General features: G+C 44.0%; 1 protein-coding gene across 3 annotated transcripts in view; it reads left to right on the top strand.

The window, feature by feature from the left end:
- The window catches only part of LOC143767401 (uncharacterized), a 57192-nt gene extending 40422 nt beyond the window's left edge, over positions 1-16770 (top strand). For all 3 annotated transcript variants that reach the window (XM_077255715.1, XM_077255716.1, XM_077255713.1), the window contains exon 5: positions 14027-16770. In XM_077255715.1, coding sequence (XP_077111830.1) covers positions 14027-15165 — 1139 coding nt within the window. In that variant the 3' untranslated portion in view covers positions 15166-16770. The remainder of the gene's footprint in view (positions 1-14026) is intronic.
- Positions 16771-22268: the final 5498 nt, after the last annotated feature.

Raw genomic sequence — 22268 nt, 5'->3', positions numbered from 1 at the left:
TACGTTTGTTATTTCATCTTAATTCACCGCCAATACATGTGGGGGGCCTCTGTCTCCTTTCGGGGTATTTCTCTAGAGGTGAGCTAGGACTGATATTTTCCTCTGCTAGCATTATTTAGTCCTCCGGCTGGTGCTGGGCATCTAGAATCAACGTAGGCATGCTACCCGGCCACTGCTAGTTGTGCGTTAGGTTTAGTTCATGGTCAGCTCAGTTCCCATCTTCCAAGAGCTAGTTCCTATATATGCTTATGCTATGTTCTCTTGCCATTGAGATCATGACAGTTTGACCGGCCCACTAAAGGGTTAAAATCCTTGGCTGAGAAAGGAGAGAAATAAGTAGTCTGCTGAAATTTTTTTTTTTTTTTCTCTCCTTCTAATCTTTGAATGGCTCTGTGTCCACCTGTTTGTAATGGATCTTCAGAGTGTAACTGCAGGTTTGAATAATCTCGCCACGAGGGTACAAAATTTGCAAGATTTTGTTTGTCATGCACCTGTATCTGAGCCGAGAATTCCTTTGCCGGAATTTTTCTCGGGGAATAGATCTGGGTTTCAGAATTTTCGAAATAATTGCAAATTATTTTTGTCCCTGAAATCTCGCTCTGCCGGAGACCCTGCACAGCAGGTCAGGATTGTGATTTCCTTGCTCCGGGGCGACCCTCAAGACTGGGCTTTTTCATTGACACCAGGGGATCCTGCGTTGCTCAATGTGGATGCGTTTTTTCTGGCCTTGGGGTTGCTTTATGACGAACCTCATTTGGAGCTTCAGGCAGAAAAAACTTTGATGTCCCTATCTCAGGGGCAAGATGAAGCGGAAATTTACTGCCAAAGATTCCGTAAATGGTCTGTGCTTACTCAGTGGAATGAGTGCGCCCTGGCGGCGACTTTCAGAGAGGGTCTCTCTGATGCCATTAAGGATGTTATGGTGGGGTTCCCTGTGCCTGCGGGTCTGAATGAGTCCATGACAATGGCTATTCAGATCGATAGGCGTTTGCGGGAGCGCAAACCAGTGCACCATCTGGCGGTGTCCACTGAGAAGTCGCCAGAGAGTATGCAGTGTGATAGAATTCTGTCCCGAAGCGAGCGGCAGAATTTTAGACGGAAAAATGGGTTGTGTTTCTATTGTGGTGATTCCACTCATGTTATATCAGCATGCTCTAAGCGCACTAAAAAGCTTGATAAATCTGTTTCCATTTGCACCTTACCATCTAAGTTTATTCTATCTGTGACCCTGATTTGTTCTTTATCATCTATTACCGCGGATGCCTATGTCGACTCTGGCGCCGCTTTGAGTCTTATGGATTGGTCCTTTGCCAAACGCTGTGGGTATGATTTAGAGCCTTTGGAGACTCTTATTCCTCTGAAGGGGATTGACTCCACCCCATTGGCTAATAATAAACCACAATACTGGACACAAGTAACTATGCGTATTAATCCGGATCACCAGGAGATTATTCGCTTTCTGGTGCTGTATAATCTACATGATGATTTGGTGCTAGGATTGCCTTGGCTGCAATCTCACAACCCAGTCCTCGAATGGAGAGCTATGTCTGTATTGAGCTGGGGATGTAAGGGGGCTCATGGGGATGTACCTGTGGTTTCCATTTCATCATCTATTCCCTCTGAAATTCCTGAGTTCCTGTCTGACTATCGTGACGTCTTTGAAGAATCCAAGCTTGGTTCATTACCTCCGCACCGAGAGTGCGATTGTGCCATAGATTTAATCCCGGGTAGTAAATACCCAAAGGGTCGTTTATTTAATCTGTCTGTGCCTGAACATGCTGCTATGCGAGAATATATAAAGGAGTCCTTGGAAAAGGGACATATTCGTCCATCGTCATCTCCCTTAGGAGCCGGTTTTTTCTTTGTGTCAAAAAAAGACGGCTCTTTGAGACCATGTATCGATTATCGGCTTTTGAATAAAATCACTGTAAAATATCAATACCCATTGCCGTTGCTGACTGATTTGTTTGCTCGCATAAAGGGGGCCAAGTGGTTCTCTAAGATTGACCTTCGTGGGGCGTATAATTTGGTGCGAATCAGGCAGGGGGATGAGTGGAAAACCGCATTTAATACGCCCGAGGGCCACTTTGAGTATTTAGTGATGCCTTTTGGTCTTTCAAATGCTCCGTCAGTTTTCCAGTCCTTTATGCATGATATTTTTCGCGATTATTTGGATAAATTTATGATTGTGTATCTGGATGATATTCTGATTTTTTCGGATGACTGGGACTCTCATGTCCAGCAAGTCAGGAGGGTTTTCCAGGTTTTGCGGTCTAATTCTTTGTGTGTGAAGGGTTCTAAGTGTGTTTTTGGGGTACAGAGGATTTCCTTTTTGGGATATATTTTTTCTCCCTCTTCCATTGAAATGGATCCTGTCAAGGTTCAAGCTATTTGTGATTGGACGCAGCCCTCTTCTCTTAAGAGTCTTCAGAAATTTTTGGGCTTTGCTAACTTTTATCGTCGATTTATTGCTGGTTTTTCGGATATTGCTAAGCCATTGACCGATTTGACTAAGAAGGGTGCTGATTGGTCCCCTGACGCTGTGGAGGCCTTTCGGGAGCTTAAGCGCCGTTTTTCCTCTGCCCCTGTGTTGCGTCAGCCTGATGTTGCTCTACCTTTTCAGGTTGAGGTCGACGCTTCTGAGATCGGAGCTGGGGCAGTGTTGTCGCAGAAAAGTTCTGACTGCTCCGTGATGAGGCCTTGTGCCTTCTTTTCCCGTAAATTTTCGCCCGCTGAGCGGAATTATGATGTTGGGAATCGGGAGCTTTTGGCCATGAAGTGGGCTTTTGAGGAGTGGCGCCATTGGCTTGAGGGGGCCAGACATCAGGTGGTGGTATTGACTGACCACAAAAACTTGATTTATCTTGAGACCGCCAGGCGCCTGAATCCTAGACAGGCGCGCTGGTCATTATTTTTCTCTCGGTTTAATTTTGTGGTGTCATACCTACCGGGTTCTAAGAATGTTAAGGCGGATGCCCTTTCTGGGAGTTTTGAGCCTGACTCGCCTGGTAATTCTGAGCCCACAGGTATCCTTAAGGATGGAGTGGTATTGTCAGCCGTTTCTCCAGACCTGCGGCGGGCCTTGCAGGAGTTTCAGGCAGATAGACCGGATCGTTGCCCACCTGATAAACTGTTTGTTCCTGATGATTGGACCAGTAGAGTCATCTCTGAGGTTCATTCTTCTGCGTTGGCAGGTCATCCTGGCATTTTTGGTACCAGGGATTTGGTGGCAAGGTCCTTCTGGTGGCCTTCCCTGTCACGAGATGTGCGAGGCTTTGTGCAGTCTTGTGACGTTTGTGCTCGGGCCAAGCCTTGTTGCTCTCGGGCTAGTGGATTATTGTTGCCCTTGCCTATTCCTAAGAGGCCTTGGACGCACATCTCGATGGATTTTATTTCAGATCTGCCTGTTTCTCAGAAGATGTCTGTCATCTGGGTGGTGTGTGACCGTTTCTCTAAGATGGTCCATTTGGTTCCTCTGCCCAAGTTGCCTTCTTCTTCCGAGTTGGTTCCTCTGTTTTTTCAAAATGTTGTTCGTTTGCATGGTATTCCTGAGAATATCATTTCTGACAGAGGGACCCAATTCGTGTCTAGATTTTGGCGGGCATTCTGTGCTAGGATGGGCATAGATTTATCTTTTTCATCCGCTTTCCATCCTCAGACGAATGGCCAGACCGAGCGGACTAATCAGACCCTGGAGACATATCTGAGGTGTTTTGTGTCTGCTGACCAGGATGATTGGGTTGCTTTTTTGCCATTGGCAGAGTTCGCTCTCAATAATCGGGCCAGCTCTGCCACTTTGGTGTCCCCGTTTTTCTGTAATTCGGGGTTTCATCCTCGATTTTCCTCTGGTCAGGTGGAATCTTCGGATTGTCCTGGAGTGGATGCTGTGGTGGAGAGATTGCATCAGATCTGGGGGCAGGTGGTGGACAATTTGAGGTTGTCCCAGGAGAAGACTCAGCTTTTTGCCAACCGCCACCGTCGTGTTGGTCCTCGGCTTTGTGTTGGGGATTTGGTGTGGTTGTCTTCTCGTTTTGTCCCTATGAGGGTCTCTTCTCCTAAGTTTAAGCCTCGGTTCATCGGCCCGTATAAGATATTGGAGATTCTTAACCCTGTTTCCTTCCGTTTGGACCTCCCTGCATCCTTTTCTATTCATAACGTTTTTCATCGGTCATTATTGCGCAGGTATGAGGTACCGGTTGTGCCTTCCGTTGAGCCTCCTGCTCCGGTGTTGGTTGAGGGTGAGTTGGAGTACGTTGTGGAGAAAATCTTAGACTCTCGTGTTTCCAGACGGAGACTCCAGTATCTGGTCAAGTGGAAGGGATACGGCCAGGAGGATAATTCTTGGGTGAATGCATCTGATGTTCATGCCTCTGATCTGGTTCGTGCCTTTCATAGGGCCCATCCTGATCGCCCTGGTGGTTCTGGTGAGGGTTCGGTGCCCCCTCATTGAGGGGGGGGTACTGTTGTGAATTTGGATTCTGGGCTCCCCCGGTGGCTACTGGTGGAATTGAACTGGTGTTTTCATCTTCTCTGTTCACCTGTTCCCATCAAGATGTGGGAGTCGCTATATAACCTTGCTGCTCTGTTAGTTGCTTGCCGGTCAACAATGTTATCAGAAGCCTCTCTGTGCTTGTTCCTGCTCCTAGACAACTACTAGATAAGTTGGACTCTTGTCCATGTTTGTTTTTGCATTTTTGTTCCAGTTCACAGCTGTAGTTTCGTTACTGTGTCTGGAAAGCTCTTGTGTACAGGAATTGCCACTCTGGTGTTATGAGTTAATGCCAGAGTTTTAAAGTAATTTCTGGATGGTGTTTTGATAGGGTTTTCAGCTGACCATGAAAGTGTCCTTTCTGTCTTCTGCTATGTAGTAAGTGGACCTCAAATTTGCTAAACCTATTTTCATACTACGTTTGTTATTTCATCTTAATTCACCGCCAATACATGTGGGGGGCCTCTGTCTCCTTTCGGGGTATTTCTCTAGAGGTGAGCTAGGACTAATATTTTCCTCTGCTAGCATTATTTAGTCCTCCGGCTGGTGCTGGGCATCTAGAATCAACGTAGGCATGCTACCCGGCCACTGCTAGTTGTGCGTTAGGTTTAGTTCATGGTCAGCTCAGTTCCCATCTTCCAAGAGCTAGTTCCTATATATGCTTATGCTATGTTCTCTTGCCATTGAGATCATGACACTCATCTATTGCATTATAGGTTACCTTCCTGCATTGTAATAGCTACAAAAAGTTTGTGATACTATCGGTTTTACATCTTTAGGCACATCCAGTGTCTTTTTGTGAAAAAAAAACTAAAAGTTAATAAAGTTCACCAAACACTCCACTTTACAGTTGTGTAGGCCACATTAGCTCTTATTAAAGTCTATTCCACACTTTATAAAATTAGTGTTTCTTATACCTGTTAGCAGCTGTTCAGGAATAAGCACACTAAGCCCTTAGTACTTTTCTGCTTATCTTTATTAGTCTACCAAGATGAAGAAGGCATGTGGTCATGGGCGTGGAGTTTCTGCAGGGAGAGGACGTGGGGATTCTGTGCCTGCTGCAGGCACCAGTTACTTGGCATCCCCCAGTTTTACCAGGGAACAGTCCTTTATGCGCAGCTTTGTAGGAGCTCGCCGTACCCCACTGCTGGGGAAGAACAAATTGAAGCCATTGTCGGATGGATGGCAGCTAATGCATCGACTTAAATTAGTGCCACATCCTCTCAGGTCCAGAGCACTGAAGAGCACCCATCTATCTCTTCACCACCTGCCAAATTGCCCAGGCAGTCAGAGAGCCCTGGACAGGAAACATCTCTACTTCTGTTCTCTGAATCTATTGGCTTGGAAAGAGGGGGCCAGCCAAGCAGCATTCGAGAAATTGAAGAAGAGGCAGTATACAGTGATGCGCAACTGCTTTGTCTCTCTGAATCTGAAGAGGCGGGTGGGCCAGTGCCTATGGTCAGCACACCTCAGTACGCATCTGATGAGACTCAGGTGCCACTTTCTGGTGCGTACTGTGCTGCCGAGACTACCCAGGAGAAGCAGTTGTTGGAAGAGGGTAGTGTAGATGATGAGGTCCTTGACCCATCATGGTGTGAGGTACAGGAAGGTGGTGGGAGCAGGTCTGAGGAAGAGATTCCCCGAATGGCCCAAAAAGGCGGGAGAGGGAGGGGGAAGACTGCGTTGCCTGTAGCCTCAACTTCAGCATCCATTAGGAGCATGCCTCTTCCAAAACCCAAATTGGGTGCTCCCAAGACTTGCAGTGCCTGGTCCTTTTGTGACACATTTGCAGATGACATTTGCTTTGTCAAATGCAAGCTGTATCATCAGAAAGTCAAAAGAGGGAAAAGTGTCAGCAACCTCAATACCACAAATATGTGGAAACATGTGCGGACCAAGCACGTGGTGGAGTTACAAAAACACACTGAAGACCTAGGCCAACCAACAGCGGCACCTACCACCTCTTCAGCTCGTGTTGTAGCCTCCTCCTCCAGCTCCAGTGGGGTTACTCGGCACCGGGTCCCTCTGGTTCGGTTCTGGGGATGTCACGGTGGCCCGACCCAGTCCGTGGCCCTGCTGAGGGGCGCCCAATTTAAGGGTGATGATAGTTTGTCAAGTGTTCGTGACGCCACCTGTGGTATTCAGTCAGGGTGACCGACACTGCTTAGGGGTCTGCTGGGGTGATGTTATGGCAGCTAGATGGTATACCTTTCCACAGGTGAAGTATGTCCCCAGGGCTTCCCAGATGGTGTGATGGTGGACGTAGTAAGGCGCGATGAATAACGAGGACACAAAGGTTGCAGTCTCTTTACCTTTTACTGAAGACTTCAAGGTCCACGGTCCAGAGTACTGTTCACAGGGCTGGCTGAGACCGGCCAGTCCGAAGGCACATCCAGAGTTCCCTTTGCAGGTGGAAATCGGTAGCCTTCCTACTAGCGCCTGTGTGTTGTAGTACCTCCCTGCTGAGCACCACGGGATAGTCCTCACAACTCTTGTATCCGTTTCTGATGTTCTCTCTCCGTCCCCCAGATGGTATGGATAGGACGCACCCGTATGCCGGGGTAGGCCTGGAGTTAATTTATAGGGACCCTAGAGACGCCCCTCTCCCACAATTGCCTCCGTTGTCTTCATTAGTTGTAAAGGTTGGACAGCCAACTTGGAATCAACTGTCCTGCCGTAGTTTGAAGTAATGCATAGAGCCTATTACTCCCTCGGTGTTCGGCCACCGGCTACGCGCCTCAGAAGGATGTTGCCACGATCTTAAGGCAGGACTCCTCCTGGTATTATCTCCTAGTGCTGTGATCTCGTTTCTCACTTCTCCACAATATACTTCGCTTCTTGTCCTTTCTCAGGATGCTGCCGCAATGAGGTGCAGGCGCAGCTCCATAACGCTCTATCTCGTGCTAGGCCGCTGTCAGGATCCCACTCCCGACAGGTCCTCCCTGGGTCTCCCCAGTCAGCTTTCTGTCCTAACTTCCTATCCAACCCCCAGTTTTACCCGAGTGTGAGGAGTGTCCTAATAGAACCTTTTGCTCCCCCTGGTGGCCGGAGTGTGAAGTGTAGTGTGTGACTGTGATACCTGGTCAGGTGAACTCTTTTAGTACAATCAGACGTACCATCACTCCCCCTGGTGGAGCAGCGACAATACTATACGACCAGTACTCTGGGGCGCTGCACTTACCTGTTACGACCGATATGAGCACAGTCATGGCCAAACGTCAACAGGCCGTATTGAAATTAATTTCTTTGGGGAATCGAAGCAACACAGCACAGGAGCTCTGGAATGCCATCAAGCAGGACAGCGATGTGTGGTTTGTGCCAGCGAATCTCCAGCCAGGCATGGTAGTGTGTGACAATGGCTGAAATCTGGTGGCAGCTCTGGGCCTAGGCAACCTCACTCACATCCCATGTCTGCCACATGTGCTCAACTAGGTCGTGCAGAGTTTTTTGAGGGACTATCCGGATCTTGATGCACTGCTGCACAAGGTCCGCCTAGAGTGTTCTCACTTGCGGCGTTCCAGCATGGCAAGATCGCGCATTGCAGCTCTGCAGTGCCGATTCCGCCTTCCGGAACATCGCATCATATGTGACCTACCCACCAGGTGGAATTCAACGTTACATATGTTGGAGCGGTTGTGTGAGCAGCAGCCAGCAGTAATGGAGTACCAGATGCATCAGGCGCAAAGAAGTCGCACTGCGCGCCGTTCAGACTTCACAAACACTGAGTGGGCCACTATGAAGGACATCTGCCAGGTTTTGCGTGCCTTCGATGATTCCACGCGGATGGCGAGTGCAGATGATGCACTAGTCAGCATGACTATCCCCCTTATCTGCCTGCTTGAAAAAACACTGCAAGCGCTAAGGGATGAGGTTTTGGAAGAGGTGGACGATGAGGAGTCACAAATGCCATCTGCTTCTAGACAGTCTGCGCAATGTGGTTCCTCACAATGGCCTAGGCAGGGGACACTTTGTGAGGAGGATGAGGAGGAGTCAATGGAGGAAGGCATCTGTCCAGAGGAGGGAGTTACACAATGCTCTAGTAGTCAGCGAGGGTGGGGTGATGCAGAGCAGGCAGAGATGACGCCTCAAGCAGGGGACAGCGTTTCTTGGCCAGTTGGCAGTCTACAGCACATGGTTGATTTCATGCTGCAGTGCCTGAGAAACGACCGCCGCATCGCCCACATTCTCAACATGGCTGATTATTGGGTGTACACGCTCCTAGATCCTCACTACCGGAACAATTTACAAAGCCTCCTAACACCGTTGAACCGGGAGCGTAAAATGCAGGAGTACCAAGACACACTGGTGCATTCCATCATGTTCTTCATTCCAACCGAGAGCAGTGCTGCTAGTGCTTTACAAAGCAGCTCAGTGTGTCGAGGCAGTGGAGGAAGCTCTGCACAAAGAGGGAGCAGAAGCAGCGCCTCAGCACAAGGCAAGGCCAGTATGGCCCAAATGTGGCAAAGTTTTGTGTCCCCGCCACAAATGTCTACACCATCACAGACGGCTCCAGTCAGCAGGGGGCAACGTTTCCGTCACATGGTGACAGACTACTTGTCTTGCCCTCTCGGTGTACTCCCAGACGGCTCTTCCCCCTTCAAGTTTTGGGTCTCTAAACTGGATACATGGCCGGAGCATAGCCAGTATGCATTGGAGGTGCTGGCTTGCCCTGCTGCTAGTGTATTTTCGGAACGCCTCTTTAGTGCCGCAGGTGGTGTACTAACAGACCGTCGCATGCGACTATCCTCCGATAACGTTGACCGGCTTACTTTTCTGAAATGAAACAAGGCCTGGATATCGAAGGAATTTGCCAGTCCTCTTCCAGATTAAATAACAGGTTGGCAACAGTATCCAGGTCTCCTGTTGTGTTCATGTTCCTACCACCTGAACTGTAATCCCTGGGCTCAAACACCGCAAGTTGCTGCTCAGAAGTGCCGTCTGCACAGTCAACACTTGCTGCCGTGTTATTGGGGTTCAGTAACGTCAGCTGATCCCCTGCTGCGTATCTGGCAACTTCTCCTGCTCCATCCACACTCACACTACAACAGATATTAAACTTGCTCCAATTACGCCTCTGCCTCCACTCTGTTTTTAGCATTGATCCTGGGCTCCAACACCGCCAGTTGCTGCTCAGAAGTGTCTTTGGCACGGGTACTCCCTCCTGCCCAGCCTGGTTCCAGCACGCCAGCTGTTTCCGGGTAGTGTCAAGGTCACTTTGCCTCCAATACGTTGTCCTGTCGGGTTTCGGTCAGGTTAGCCGCCTCTATGGTGCCTGCAGTTTAGGTGCTTCCTATGTGGGCTGCGGGATCTGGCAATCAAGGCTGGTTCCGTAGTGCCAAGAGGACAAGCTCCCCCTGTAGGACTGTGGGTTTTCGGTAACTCTGGCCGGCTCGCTGCCTTGCAATTTTTCTTTTCATGTGGACCTTCTGCTGCCTATCTGAGTTCCAGCACCATTAGCTGGTTCTTTGGAAGTCAATCTTGAATAGGTCCCCCTGGGTTCCTGTACCGTCAGCTTTGGCTTAGGTGCCTCCTTCTCGGTATCCGAGTTCCACCAACGTCTGGTGGTCCTTGGTAGTGCTTTCTGGCACGGGTACCTCCTGCTTAGTAACCGGGTTCCAGTACCGTCAGCTGGTCCTCGGTAGTTCCATTGGCTCTTGTACCTTCGGCTACCCATCCGGGTTCCAGTACCGTCAGCTGGTTCTCGGCAGATCCTCAGCCTTCTTGTACCTTCTGCTACATTTCCAAGTTCAAGCTTTTTGAAATGTTTTTTGGTAATCACTCTGGATCTCCCTGACGAGGACACTAAAGATGACGACCCTGAAGACCCCCCCGAAGAAGACCAAGAATATGACCCTGAAGAAGATGACCAAAAGGACAAAGAACAAGAAGACAACCACCAAGATACAGAAGAACAAGAGACAGAAGACCAAGAAGCAGACGAACAAGAAGCTGCAGAACAAAAAGCACAAGAACATTAAGCATAAGACTAAAAATCAGAGCAAAAGATATTATCTAAATTATAAGCAGAAGAAAACTAAGCAGTGTATGGGGGTGAGTCCGTTCCTCCTTGTGGTGCCCCTGGAAAAAACCTGCTGCTGCAGGCAAAACTGAATGCGGACAAATCCTGTTGTAAATCTTTTGTGACAGGCAGAACGGAAGGTGTAATCTTCAAACTTTTATAGATAACTACAGGAATGCTTGTCACGAATAAGAATATGATGAAGAAGGTGAAGAAGTAGAATATGAAGAATAATAATAGTTGAATAAGAAGAATATGAAGAATGTAAAAAAAAAAAAAAGAATAGGAAGAAGGTGAAGAAGATGAATAAGGTGAAGAAGTTGATGAAAAAGATGCTGCTGCTAAGGATGATGAAGGAGAAAGTGTGGGAGAAGTAAAAAAGAAGGTGAAGAGCATGGAAGTAGTGAAACATAAATATCTGACAAAATATAAAAAAGCTTAACATAGTCAATATCATTGTAACTCCGAACGTCTTTAAAAAAAAAAAAAAATTCCTGCTATTCCATTTGATTGGGCTAAACCTCTATGGCTTTAATGTCTCCTCCACCTTCCCCAATACATTCTACATTATTCTTAGTTGTTTTCCTTCATGTAGAATTAACCTACAAGGAAAGAAAGGGTTTATTTTCATTCCGATATTTTTGTCCCATTGACTTGCATTGGTTTCCGGTATTGGAATCTGTGATATCCAATATTTTTGGGGTATCGGTCCGCTCCAATCCGATCCGATATTTCCCGATATCGGAAGGTATTGCTCAACACTAGTGGTAAGTACATGACATTACCCCTCCTTTTACAAAGAGCCACAGAAACAGGACTCAAAGGATACAAAGAATGAATTATGCAGCTAGTAACCACTAAAGAAGGCAGTGGACAAGATAAATTTAAGTAAATACTGTTGGTAACTGCTTATTCTCCTATTAGCAAAGATCTGGTGAATTACAAAATTCTAGAAAGTCAGATAAATGAACCTTGAGTTCAGGATTATGCTCTGGTGCAATGTAATCATTCGCCAGTTCCACCATCATTGAATGTCCTTGTAAAACCTATGTCACGTGATGCTGGGTCAGGAGTTAGTTGTCAGTACAGCCCATGATCCAGGTGGCGCTTATCAACTTGCTTAATTGTGGGGTTCCCGTGGATTGGTATGGCCACGCTCATGGCCCCCATGCCGGCCATGACTGTGATTTTTACTATTCTTGAATACTGAGGTATTTCCGTACCAAGTACAAGCAATCACATGATCACAGTTTCAAGTTCCCTAAAAAGGCTAAGAAATAGTTGTTAAAACTACTTTGAAATATATATAACAAAATGTTCCTCCTATGAAAGTAAAGAAATAATTTGAATAAAAAACACATTTGATATTGTTGTATTTATAAAAGTCTGATCTATCAAGATATAACTTTATTTAACCCAATTGGTAAACGCCATCGAGAGAAGAAATTGAAAGGCCAGAATTCCTGCTTTACGGGGTTTTTTTTCTTTATTTATTATGCATTGCTTATATATCGCTATCTTATTCAGCAGCGCTTTACATACATTATCATCGCTGTCCCCAATGGGGCTCACAATCTAAATTCCCTATCAGTATGTGTTTGGAGTGTGGGAGGAAACCGGAGAACCCGGAGGAAACCCACGCAAACACTGGGAAACATACAAACTCCTTGCAGATGTCCTTGGTGGGATTTGAACCCAGGACCCCAGCACTGCAAGGTTGCAGTGCTAACCACTGAGCCACAGTGCTGCCCTCAGTGCTGCTCTAATTTCTTGTACATTTCTGGATTTTTTCCAGCACTTAAATAAAAATCATGCCAGTCACTTTTACAGCACAATAAATGCTGTAAGAGCAAAACTTAGAAAACACAATTCTACATCTGTATTTTTTTTTCACAATTTTGGAATTTTTTGGAATATTTTCGTATGCATTAAATGATAAAATGTATGGTGTAATTTTTGTTCCTCTTGATAACAAGTCTCCATATGGCGTTGTCCATGAAACAAAAAAAAGATATGACTTTAAAGAAGTGGAAGGACAAACGAAAGATTGAAAAATTGCCTAGTCATCAAGAGGATAAAGCATACTTTCATTCCTTCAACCACTTCATACTTCACCTTAGAGATTCCATGACCCACACTGGTCACAGACTCTCCATCTTAGGCCTCATACAGATGTCTGCTGTTCTATTCATGTCCTTGCTAAGCAGAGAGAAGCAGGATGGATACAAGTTAAGATAAATAAATAGCAGCAGTTCAAGTCCAAGTAAGGCAGGCAAAAGAGAAGTCACATTATGTAGAGTAGCTACAGCTAGAGAGACAGATTAGGAGAGAATCCAGAAGTCAGGTCAGGTAACAAGCCAGGTCAAACCCAAACCACAAACACTTATCTTCCACTCTTTACTTTGAAAAAAAAAAAACATACCTGGTACCACAGCACTGTTCTTACTCCAAAGCCCTTGCTCATGTGCTTTGACTGTGATTCTATTCAACTGCATTTTACCCCAATATGTATAGAAATGTTTAACACCCCAGGTAACCGGTTGTTACAGTGATGTTGCCTTCCTTCCAAGGAGGGTGATATCATGCTTGGAGGCAAGGAGGATTCCCTTTATCAGGTAACGCATCTACATACAACACATTCTGAATCCAGGCCAGAAGGGGGAGCTCTGAATCCGGATTCAGGGGAGTTTCCCCAGCTTTAAGTATTCTGGTCTGGAGGAGGAGTTAGTTCAGTCTGGAGAGACAGTTGGTCCAGTGAGACCAGGAGAGAAGGAAGTCTGGAGACAGTGGAAGAGTGAGGACTGAGAGCAGAGGGGCCGTGCATGTGCGAGAAAGTGGTGCAGTCCCTGGAAAGAAAGAGTTGGACAGAGATTGCCAGAGAGGAGCTTCTCGAGGAACATCAGCTAGGTGGAGCTGGTAAGAGAGGTGTGTAGTTGAGCAGACATGGGAGTCTGCAGCTCCTGGCAGAAAGTGGAAGAGAGCAGTGAGAAGGACTAGTGGGGCTGTGCAGCAGACATGTGAGCTGCAGTTCCAAGAAAGGAAGATAACCTGAAGGGTTGGAATGTGAGTGAGGATCAAAGGCTTACACACCTCACCTGGGAGAGGGATCACCATTGCCTCCAAGCAGGCCGGACCACATCACCACCTGTTGCTGGTACCCTGGACTGTGGCCTGATTCAACCAGTAAACCAGGTAAAGATGTTACAAATCTGTGTCCTCCATTTAGTTGCCGGCATACACCATCTCTGCCCAGCACACCGAGAGCCCTGGGGACCCCGCTTCACCTGGGGGAAGCATCACCATCTATGCTACAGTAACATCACCCCAGAGGACCCCTTTAAGCAGTGTCGGTCCCCTCTGACAGAGAACCATAGATAACATCACGAATACAAACTTTATAACCCTTTAAAGACCTTTCCCCTTTAATTGGGTGCCCAGGGCCACGGACCGGGTTATCTAATATTGTAAGAAATAATATTCTGTTACTGAATAAAAATACAATTTTATTTTATTTCCAGATGGCTGTAGCAGAAGCTCAGAGGAACATCTGTTATTTTCCCATTGTAAAGCAGAAGATCATGGTGTCACACCAGATTTGAATGAAGAGCAGATCATTATCCCGGATACACCTCCAAGTCTTCACACCAAAAATCTTTCAACTGTTCCTTTGCAACAAGTCCTGTCTTCTGCTTCATCACAGACTGTACAGCTTAGAAAAAATGTCAGAATGGATGTTAAACATCAAAGAACTAGCACAAGGGAGAAATTATTTTCATGTTTAGAATGTGGGAAATGTTTTATAAGCAAATCAAAGCTGGTTAGACATCAGATAACTCACACGGGTGAGAAGCCATTTTCATGTTCAGAATGTAGTAAATGTTTTTCTCAGAAAGCAAATCTTGTTAAACATCACAGAATTCACAAAAGGGAGAAACTAAATTTATGTCCAGAATGCGGGAAATGTTTTAAAAGCAAATCAAAGCTGGTTACACATCTGATTATTCACACAGGTGAGAAGCCATTTTCATGTTCAGAATGTAGGAAATGTTTTTCTCAGAAAGTAAATCTTGTTAAACATCAGAGAATTCACAAAAGGGAGAAACCATTTTTATGTCCAGAATGTGGGAAATGTTTTATAAGCAAATCAAAGCTGGTTACACATCAGATTATTCACACAGGTGAGAAGCCATTTTCATGTTCAGAATGTAGGAAATGTTTTACTCAGAAATCAAATCTTGTTAAACATCAGAGAATTCACAAAAGGGAGAAACCATATTTATGTCCAGAATGTGAGAAATGTTTTACAAAGAAACTGGACCTGATTAGACATGAGAGAATCCACACAAAGGAAAATCCATTTTCATGTTCCAATTGTGGGAAATGTTTTAAACGGAAAAGAGATCTAGTTAGACATATGAGAATTCACACAGGGGAGAAGCCATTTTCATGTACAGACTGTGGGAAATTTTTTAACAACAAATCATACCTGGTTGTACATTGGAGAATTCACACAGGGGAGAAACCGTTTTCATGTCCAGACTGTGGGAAATGTTTTGGAACCAAATCGCACCTGAATAGACATCTGAGAATTCACACAGGGAGAAACCATTTCCATGTCCAGACTGTGGGAAATATTTTAGAAACAAATGGCACCTGAGTAGACATAAGAGAGTTCACACAGGGGAGAAACCATTTTCTTGTCCAGAATGTGGGAAATGTTTCAGTGATAGCTCCACTCTTAGGTCACATAAGAAACGACATCGTACAAGGTAAAAAAACAAAAACATTTTCACATTCAGAATGTAGTAAACGTTTTACAAATAAAGCAAGTCTTGTTGCCCATCGTAGAACTCATAAGCCATTTTAATGTCCAGAATGTTTTACTTACAAATCATATTTTTATTAACAGAAATCCCACACGGATGCAGCAATTTTCTATTTTATTGACAAATTCATCAAAAACTAATTAAACTAATATAGTCAAAGTAAAGCCATGCATTACATAAGAAATGGAAAGCAATTTATAGCATAGAATAATGATTAGGAAATGTATGCAATTAGCAATAAACATCTGATGTTGAAAAGCAAATTAAATCCAATTTACATAAGTTTTATATCCTCCTTTTTTTTTTTTTTTTTTTTAAAGCATTTTCCACTTTAAACATATATATTTCTTCACATAAGTGTTTGATTTGTAATCTGTGCTATGGAATAATTGAGCATTCTACATATTATGTAAGAGTTTATCTTATGACACATCTGCACTCTACTTACAAATCATTAGTGGCTCAGAGCTCTTCTTCACATACTCCGCCTTCTCTTATGAATAACTTTTGTCACTCACATAGTACTTTGAGTGCATTTGTTGCAGATTAACTGAACATTTCTATATTTTGTGATTATTCTTGCATGCGTGAGCTGCTTGTGTACAAATTACGAGCAGTCCTCATTTTTTCTGTGCATGCCCAGCTCTTTTTGATAAATGTTTCGCTCGGGAATACTCTTTGATAACTCTAGAAACTTTGACACTTTTTGTCTGCGCATGTGCAATGAATATTTCAATTAAACTGTATCAATATAGCATGCCTGCGCACTGGCAATTTTAAATCAACTTTATTTATATTTAATGTTCACACATGCGCATTACACATTTTGGGACCTGATATAATCCATTGATTTACTCTCTGTCTCCGACTCTTGGTAATGATTTACCTTTCCATGCTATTACCTTTTAAGTGTATATAAGGGACATTATCTGGCACCATTACTCATTCTTACCCCTGAGGAAGCTGCAGCTTGTGTGGTGAAACGTATGGGGTTTTCCTTTCCTCAGTCTATTTTTGCCTCATTCCTCAAGTTCTTTGTTATACATATTTTTCCCATTTTAATTTATTTTCATGGTTATCTGTACTTAGTATAGGTCCTTGTGTGTTGATATGCATATCACTTGAGTGCTTTTTTTTAATTAAAATTGATGTATATTTGTGTTTAATTTTTTTTTGTTTTGTGGCATTACAAATTGTGCATATTCCTTTGCTTGTCATTCTAGATCAGTATAAATTAAACTTCTATTTTGTATAGAAGATTTTCTTTGCTTGATATCCTGTAAACTGTAATATATCAGGCATCTGAGGATAGGCGGTAATCTAACTATAGACACCTCTAATCTGCATGTAAATGGCCTATTGTTTTTAAATATGTTTTTAAATTGTGTTTTTTTTAAATGCTATTCATAATAAAGGATTTTATGTGGTGATCCCTATGCACGTCCATACTTCTTTTTCTATGTTGTTGTAAATGTTTTAATAACAGCTTCACTCTTCGCTTATATCAGAGAACTCACACATGGAAAACAACATTTTCATGTGCAGGATAAACCGAGTCTTGTTACACATCAGAGAACTCATATAGGGAGGAAGCCATATTCATGTCCAGAACGTTTTTCCTCACATTATCCTTAAAATCGGAGAAATCACACATGGTAGCAGTGATTTTCTTTTTGTTGACAAATTCATCAAGAAACCGCTAAAGTCAAAGTAAAGTTATACATTGTGTGTAACATCTATGTTTGTACCCCTGAATGGTTCCCTTTCCCCAATCCATGCAGGGATACCAACATACCTACCCGGCCACGAGGTGACCTCTCCAACTCCTGCTCTCCTGCTTTCTTTGCACGCTGCACAGGCTTCACAACGGTGCACTCCCCTGTTCTTAAAGCGTAGCGCGCATAGTTAGAAAATGTCCCCAGCCAATAACTAGGAGGCATCATGTATAAAAGGCTCCCTCCCCAGTAGGGTGGTACCTGAGCAACCCATGTAGTTCCTTTGTGTATTGTGTGTGCAACTGTGTGTTGCCAGGTTCCCTGTTCTAGTATACTGTGTAGTTTAATGTGAACCTGATCTCGTGGTGCTTTTTTTGGTCAGGGGACAGAACCTGAAGTCGTATCAGTGGTACTTAAACCTGCACCAGTGTCAGTCCTGGTTAGTGTTCCAGAATCCATACTGTCAGAGCCTGTTCCAGTATCCGAATCCAGCCCTGTTTATGACTCTGCATCAGTATCCGTTCTGCCAGAGGATCTAGAACTTGTGCAGTCTGAACGGAGTCTGTATCCTGTCTTGCCATTAATTACAAGTCCATTCTGTGTCTGCAAACCTGATTCTTGAAGTCAGTAGCTGCAGTATTGGGGGCTGCCTAAGAGTGGTACCTGATGGCTACCTGCAGCTCAAGCCTGACTCCATCATCAGGAGCTCCAGTGAACACCAGGCAGTTGCTTAGCTACACTTCTCCTCAGTAAGCCCGACTCTGTGTCATAGTGGGCCCATGAGCCACATGTGTGTGGGACATTAAATAAGAAAGGGAAAGTAATTTAGAGCTATTGATTGATGATTAGGAAATGTATGAAATTATCAATAAACATGTTATCAAAAGGCAAATCAAATCCAGTTTATTCACCTTTTAATCCTCACGTGTGTAACATAATTTGTTTACATACAGCAATCTGCAAAAGTTTTAGGCAAGGGTGGAAAAAATGCTACAAACTAAGAAGCTTCCAAAATAGAAGTGTTAGTAGTTTGTTAGCAATTATTAAAATGCACAGGGAGTCGAACAAAAAAGAAAACTATATCACAACCTTAGTTAGTGACAGCCTTTGTCTTCAAAATGGCATCAAAAGGTCATTTCTTCTAGGTACACTTACATAAAACTTCCTTGCCAAATTCCTTCAAAAATTGTAACATACATCTTGAAGAACTTACCACAGAACTTCTGCTTCATGTAAAACCCAGACAGCAGGGCCGGACTGGGACAAAAAAAGCAGCCCTGCCACACAAATCCCACCAGCCCACATACTATAACATGTCCCACCCCCGATCGGTGGATTTTTATTTACTTACTCTAGTGTGTTTTTTCTTTTTTCAGCGCTGAAGTGGCACTTCAAGTGTAAGCCCCCTAATCTCAGTGATATCCTCAACCTTCGGCGTCTTCCCTGCTTTTCAGCAGAGCACTGCTCCAGTCCCACAGTGCCATTTTGAAAGCGCAGCTTCTGACAGCCTGAAGTCAGAAGTTACATCACAAGCTCTAAGTACAAGGTTATGAGACCCAGAATGAGGCCAGAATGAGGCTCTCAAAGAGTTCTACTGAAAAGTGACCTCTGCACCGCTCCATGAAACACTAGAGCTGTGAGCAGGTCACTTTTCACAGGAGATGAACCGGAGCAACGCTGGAAACCAATGAGGCAGCGGAAGGCGAGTATGAGGCAGGGGGCAGCTGACTTCCATTTAAAGTACCACTCCAGTGGTGCAATAAAAAAACATGCTGGTGTAGTGCTTTAAAGGAGTTATATGAGGAGCCACATGTGAACAGCGTCGCAGTGCGCAGGATCAACCACAGCTCTATTTACATGGTGCTCTTCAGAGCTCTGGTTCTCGAGATTATGGAGGTCACAGAGATTGGAAAGTTATCCCATATCAAGAGGACAGATGATTTCTTGGGGTAACACGTCTAAACAGGCTTTCCAAGATTTATTTTTGTTTGGCCATAGGAATATAAAAAGCAAACCAATAATTACAATTCAGAAGTGCAATGAAGCCTGTCCGACAACAAGAAAGGAGAAGTGCATATATACAAAATAAGGCCATGCTTACATGTTCAGTATTTTACCTCAGTTGTAAACCATAACCAGGAGTGGGTGATAATACAGAAGTGGTGACATGTATCTGTTCTGTTAGTTGGTTCCAGTCATGAATCACACTGTGTTGGTAATTACAGGCTGTTTATTACATGCTGTGTCATCTTCCATTACATGAGTCTCTACAACAACTGAACCAATAAGTTCCAACAGCACAATAGAACACACAGAAAAGTAGTGAGAGCCCTAGAGGCCAAGTCATCATATAACATATTGCTACATCCTTTCTCTTAACTGGAAGTAAAATGAAAACTAATTGGATAACATGACCAAGTTAGAGATCTAAAATAATAAGTCCAGTTAGATCTAATCCTTGAGGTGCGCCAGCTTTCTGATAATTCTGCCAACTCTAGTAACATAAGATGTGTCATTGTCTACATCTTGTAGTTCTTGTAGTTCTTCTGATTCTGTTAATATGCCTTCTGATATTGCCTATCTCTGGCCCAAATCCTCACCCTGATCGTCAGCTGTCACTGTTGGTACTTGACTTGTACTTGCTAGCTCATTTTCTTGGGTGTCCGATACTGTTCAATAGACCATGAATCCTCTCTTTCTTGCGTTTTCCCCAGATATCTCCGATTCCTCCTTAGTCTTCTTCCTTCCTCTGTTAAAATTTTGTAGGACCGAGGTCCTAGTTTCTGGACAACCTTTGCCTGTATTTGTCAAATGTCCTGCTTGGTTGCAGCCGAATGTTGTCATTTCTCTGGAGCTCAGACAGATACTTTACTGATTTATTGTAATAGATAACTTGCTTATCTTGATTCTTCTGTAATTTAACTTTAATGTTTCCCAACAACTTTGGCTTTAACAGATGACTAGCAGTTGGTAAGAGTGTCTTTGTACGCCTACTCATGAGCCTCTGTGCTGGACTGCTGTCTAGTCCTTGGGTGGGTGTGTTTCTATGATCCAGTATAGACAGATATACATCCATACCTGCCTGTTTTGCTTTCTGCATGAGTTTTTTGCAGTTTTTACTGCTATCTCTGCTTTCCCATTACTCTGAGGATATCTCGGAGAAGACGTCTGGTGTTCAAATTCCCATTTCTTGCTGAAGGCTTTGAACTCTTTCGAAGTAAACTGCACCGCATTTTCCGAGAAAAAGACATCTGGAATGCCATACCTGGCAAAATGGGCCTTGAGTTTTTTAATCACTGTTCTCGCACTTGTGCCCTGCAACAATTCAACCTCCCAGAAGTTCGAAAAATAGTCCACTTTAATCAGGTATTCTGTGTCATTCTATGTGAACAAGGCCATTCCTATTTTTGACCATGGCCTATGTGGAATTTCATGAGGTTGCAATGTCTCCTTTGGTTGTTTATCACTGCACAACACACATATTTCACATTGCCTAAATTAGAAGAGTGCAATGTTTTCAGTATGTCTCTTCTGAGAACTTCTGATATAACAGCCCTGTCTCCTTTAAAGATGGTCCCTTGCTGCACTGATAATTCATCTCTTATGTGGAAGAATGGAGAAACTTCCCTTGGAGCATGTTGCTTATATTTTGGCCAGCACTGGATGATGACGGTCTTTAAACTCTGGAGACTTTTATCCTTCTCTGTGCAAGTCTGTATTTGCTACAACTTTTCTTTTGACACTGCAAGGTAGTTACACATATTGATGGTTTCAATGTCTTTCTCCTCATCATTTATAATAGGAAGGTAAGCTCTGCTTAGCGTATCTGCAATCAGTAAGTCTCTTCCTGGATAGTACCTGATGTCAAAATCATATTTTTGAAGTCGTAACATCATGCGCTGTAGTCTCTTTGGGGCATTTAGTAATGGTTTCTTTGTAATACTCTCCAAAGGTTTATGATCTGACTACCCGTTACCCGTCGACCATAGGTGTACTGGTAAAACTTCTCCATCCCAAATACCACAGCCAGTAGTTCCTTCTCAATCTGAGCATATCCGCGCTCTGTTGGTGTAAGGGCTCTGCTTGCAAATGTGAGTGGCTGTTTGTTCTGCATTAATGTAGCTCCAAGGCCTTTTTCTGAAGCATCACATTGTACCACCACTTCTCGCTCTGGATCTAAATACTTTGGGTTGCTCCATCTGCAATAGCCTTCTTTACTGATCAGAAAGCAGTTTCCTGGCATTCTGTCCATTCCCAGAGCACATCTTTGTGGGTTAACTGTAACAGTGACTCACACACATGTCTGACAAATGACTGCAATATTTGGAGAGATAATTTACCATGCCCAAAAATCGCTGTACTCCACAAACATCAGTAGGGGTAGGCAACTCTTATATCGCTCTTACCTTTTCAAGATCCACTTTTACACTGTTTCAAGTCAGACGATGGCCAATATATGCAACTTCTGTCATTTTTAGTTTGTGAATGTTCAGCTTTATTTGACTTTCTCTGCATCTGTCCAAAAATTGTATCATCTTCTGATCGTGATCCTTTGTTACAGATTCCATATCTTCACCTTCTCCCACTATTAAGATATCATCTGCTATTGTTTTTACTCCAGGAACTCCTTCCAAAGCCTCCATCAATTTCTGCTGAAATACCTCTGGAGCAGGTTTTAGTCCCATGGGCATTCTCAGCCATTTAAAGCGTCCAAATTTTCTTCAGTCAGTTCTTCAGCCAGTTCCACATGCCAAAATCCATTTTTTTACATCACATACAGAAAATATTTTAGCCTTTAATAGATCTGGTAGAACATCATCTAATGTCGGCATTGGGTAATGATGTCTTTTTAGTGCCTTGTTGAGGAGCTTGGGATCAATGCATATTCTTAATGGCTTCTGCACTATGACCAAGCTGCTGATCCAATCTGTGCTCTTATCGACTGGTGCTATCATGCCTCTTCTCTGTAAATCTTGCAATTCTACTTTCAGTGGTTGCATTAAAGCTGCAGGCACTCTTCTTGTAGGTAGTCTGGTAGGCTGCATGGTGTTGTCAATTTCTAGGCTATATGTACCTTCAAAGCACCCATCACCTTCAAATAAATCAGCATACTTTGTTTTATTTTCTGAATATCCAAATTGCTCTCTGCGTTTAGTGTGGTATCTTGTATATCCTGGGAGACTTTAACAGACATAATGTTCTGAGATTGTACTTTTATT

Source organism: Ranitomeya variabilis, chromosome 4, assembly GCF_051348905.1.
Source record: "Ranitomeya variabilis isolate aRanVar5 chromosome 4, aRanVar5.hap1, whole genome shotgun sequence".
Lineage (NCBI taxonomy): Eukaryota > Metazoa > Chordata > Amphibia > Anura > Dendrobatidae > Ranitomeya > Ranitomeya variabilis.
This window is presented reverse-complemented; position numbering and strand designations above follow the sequence as displayed.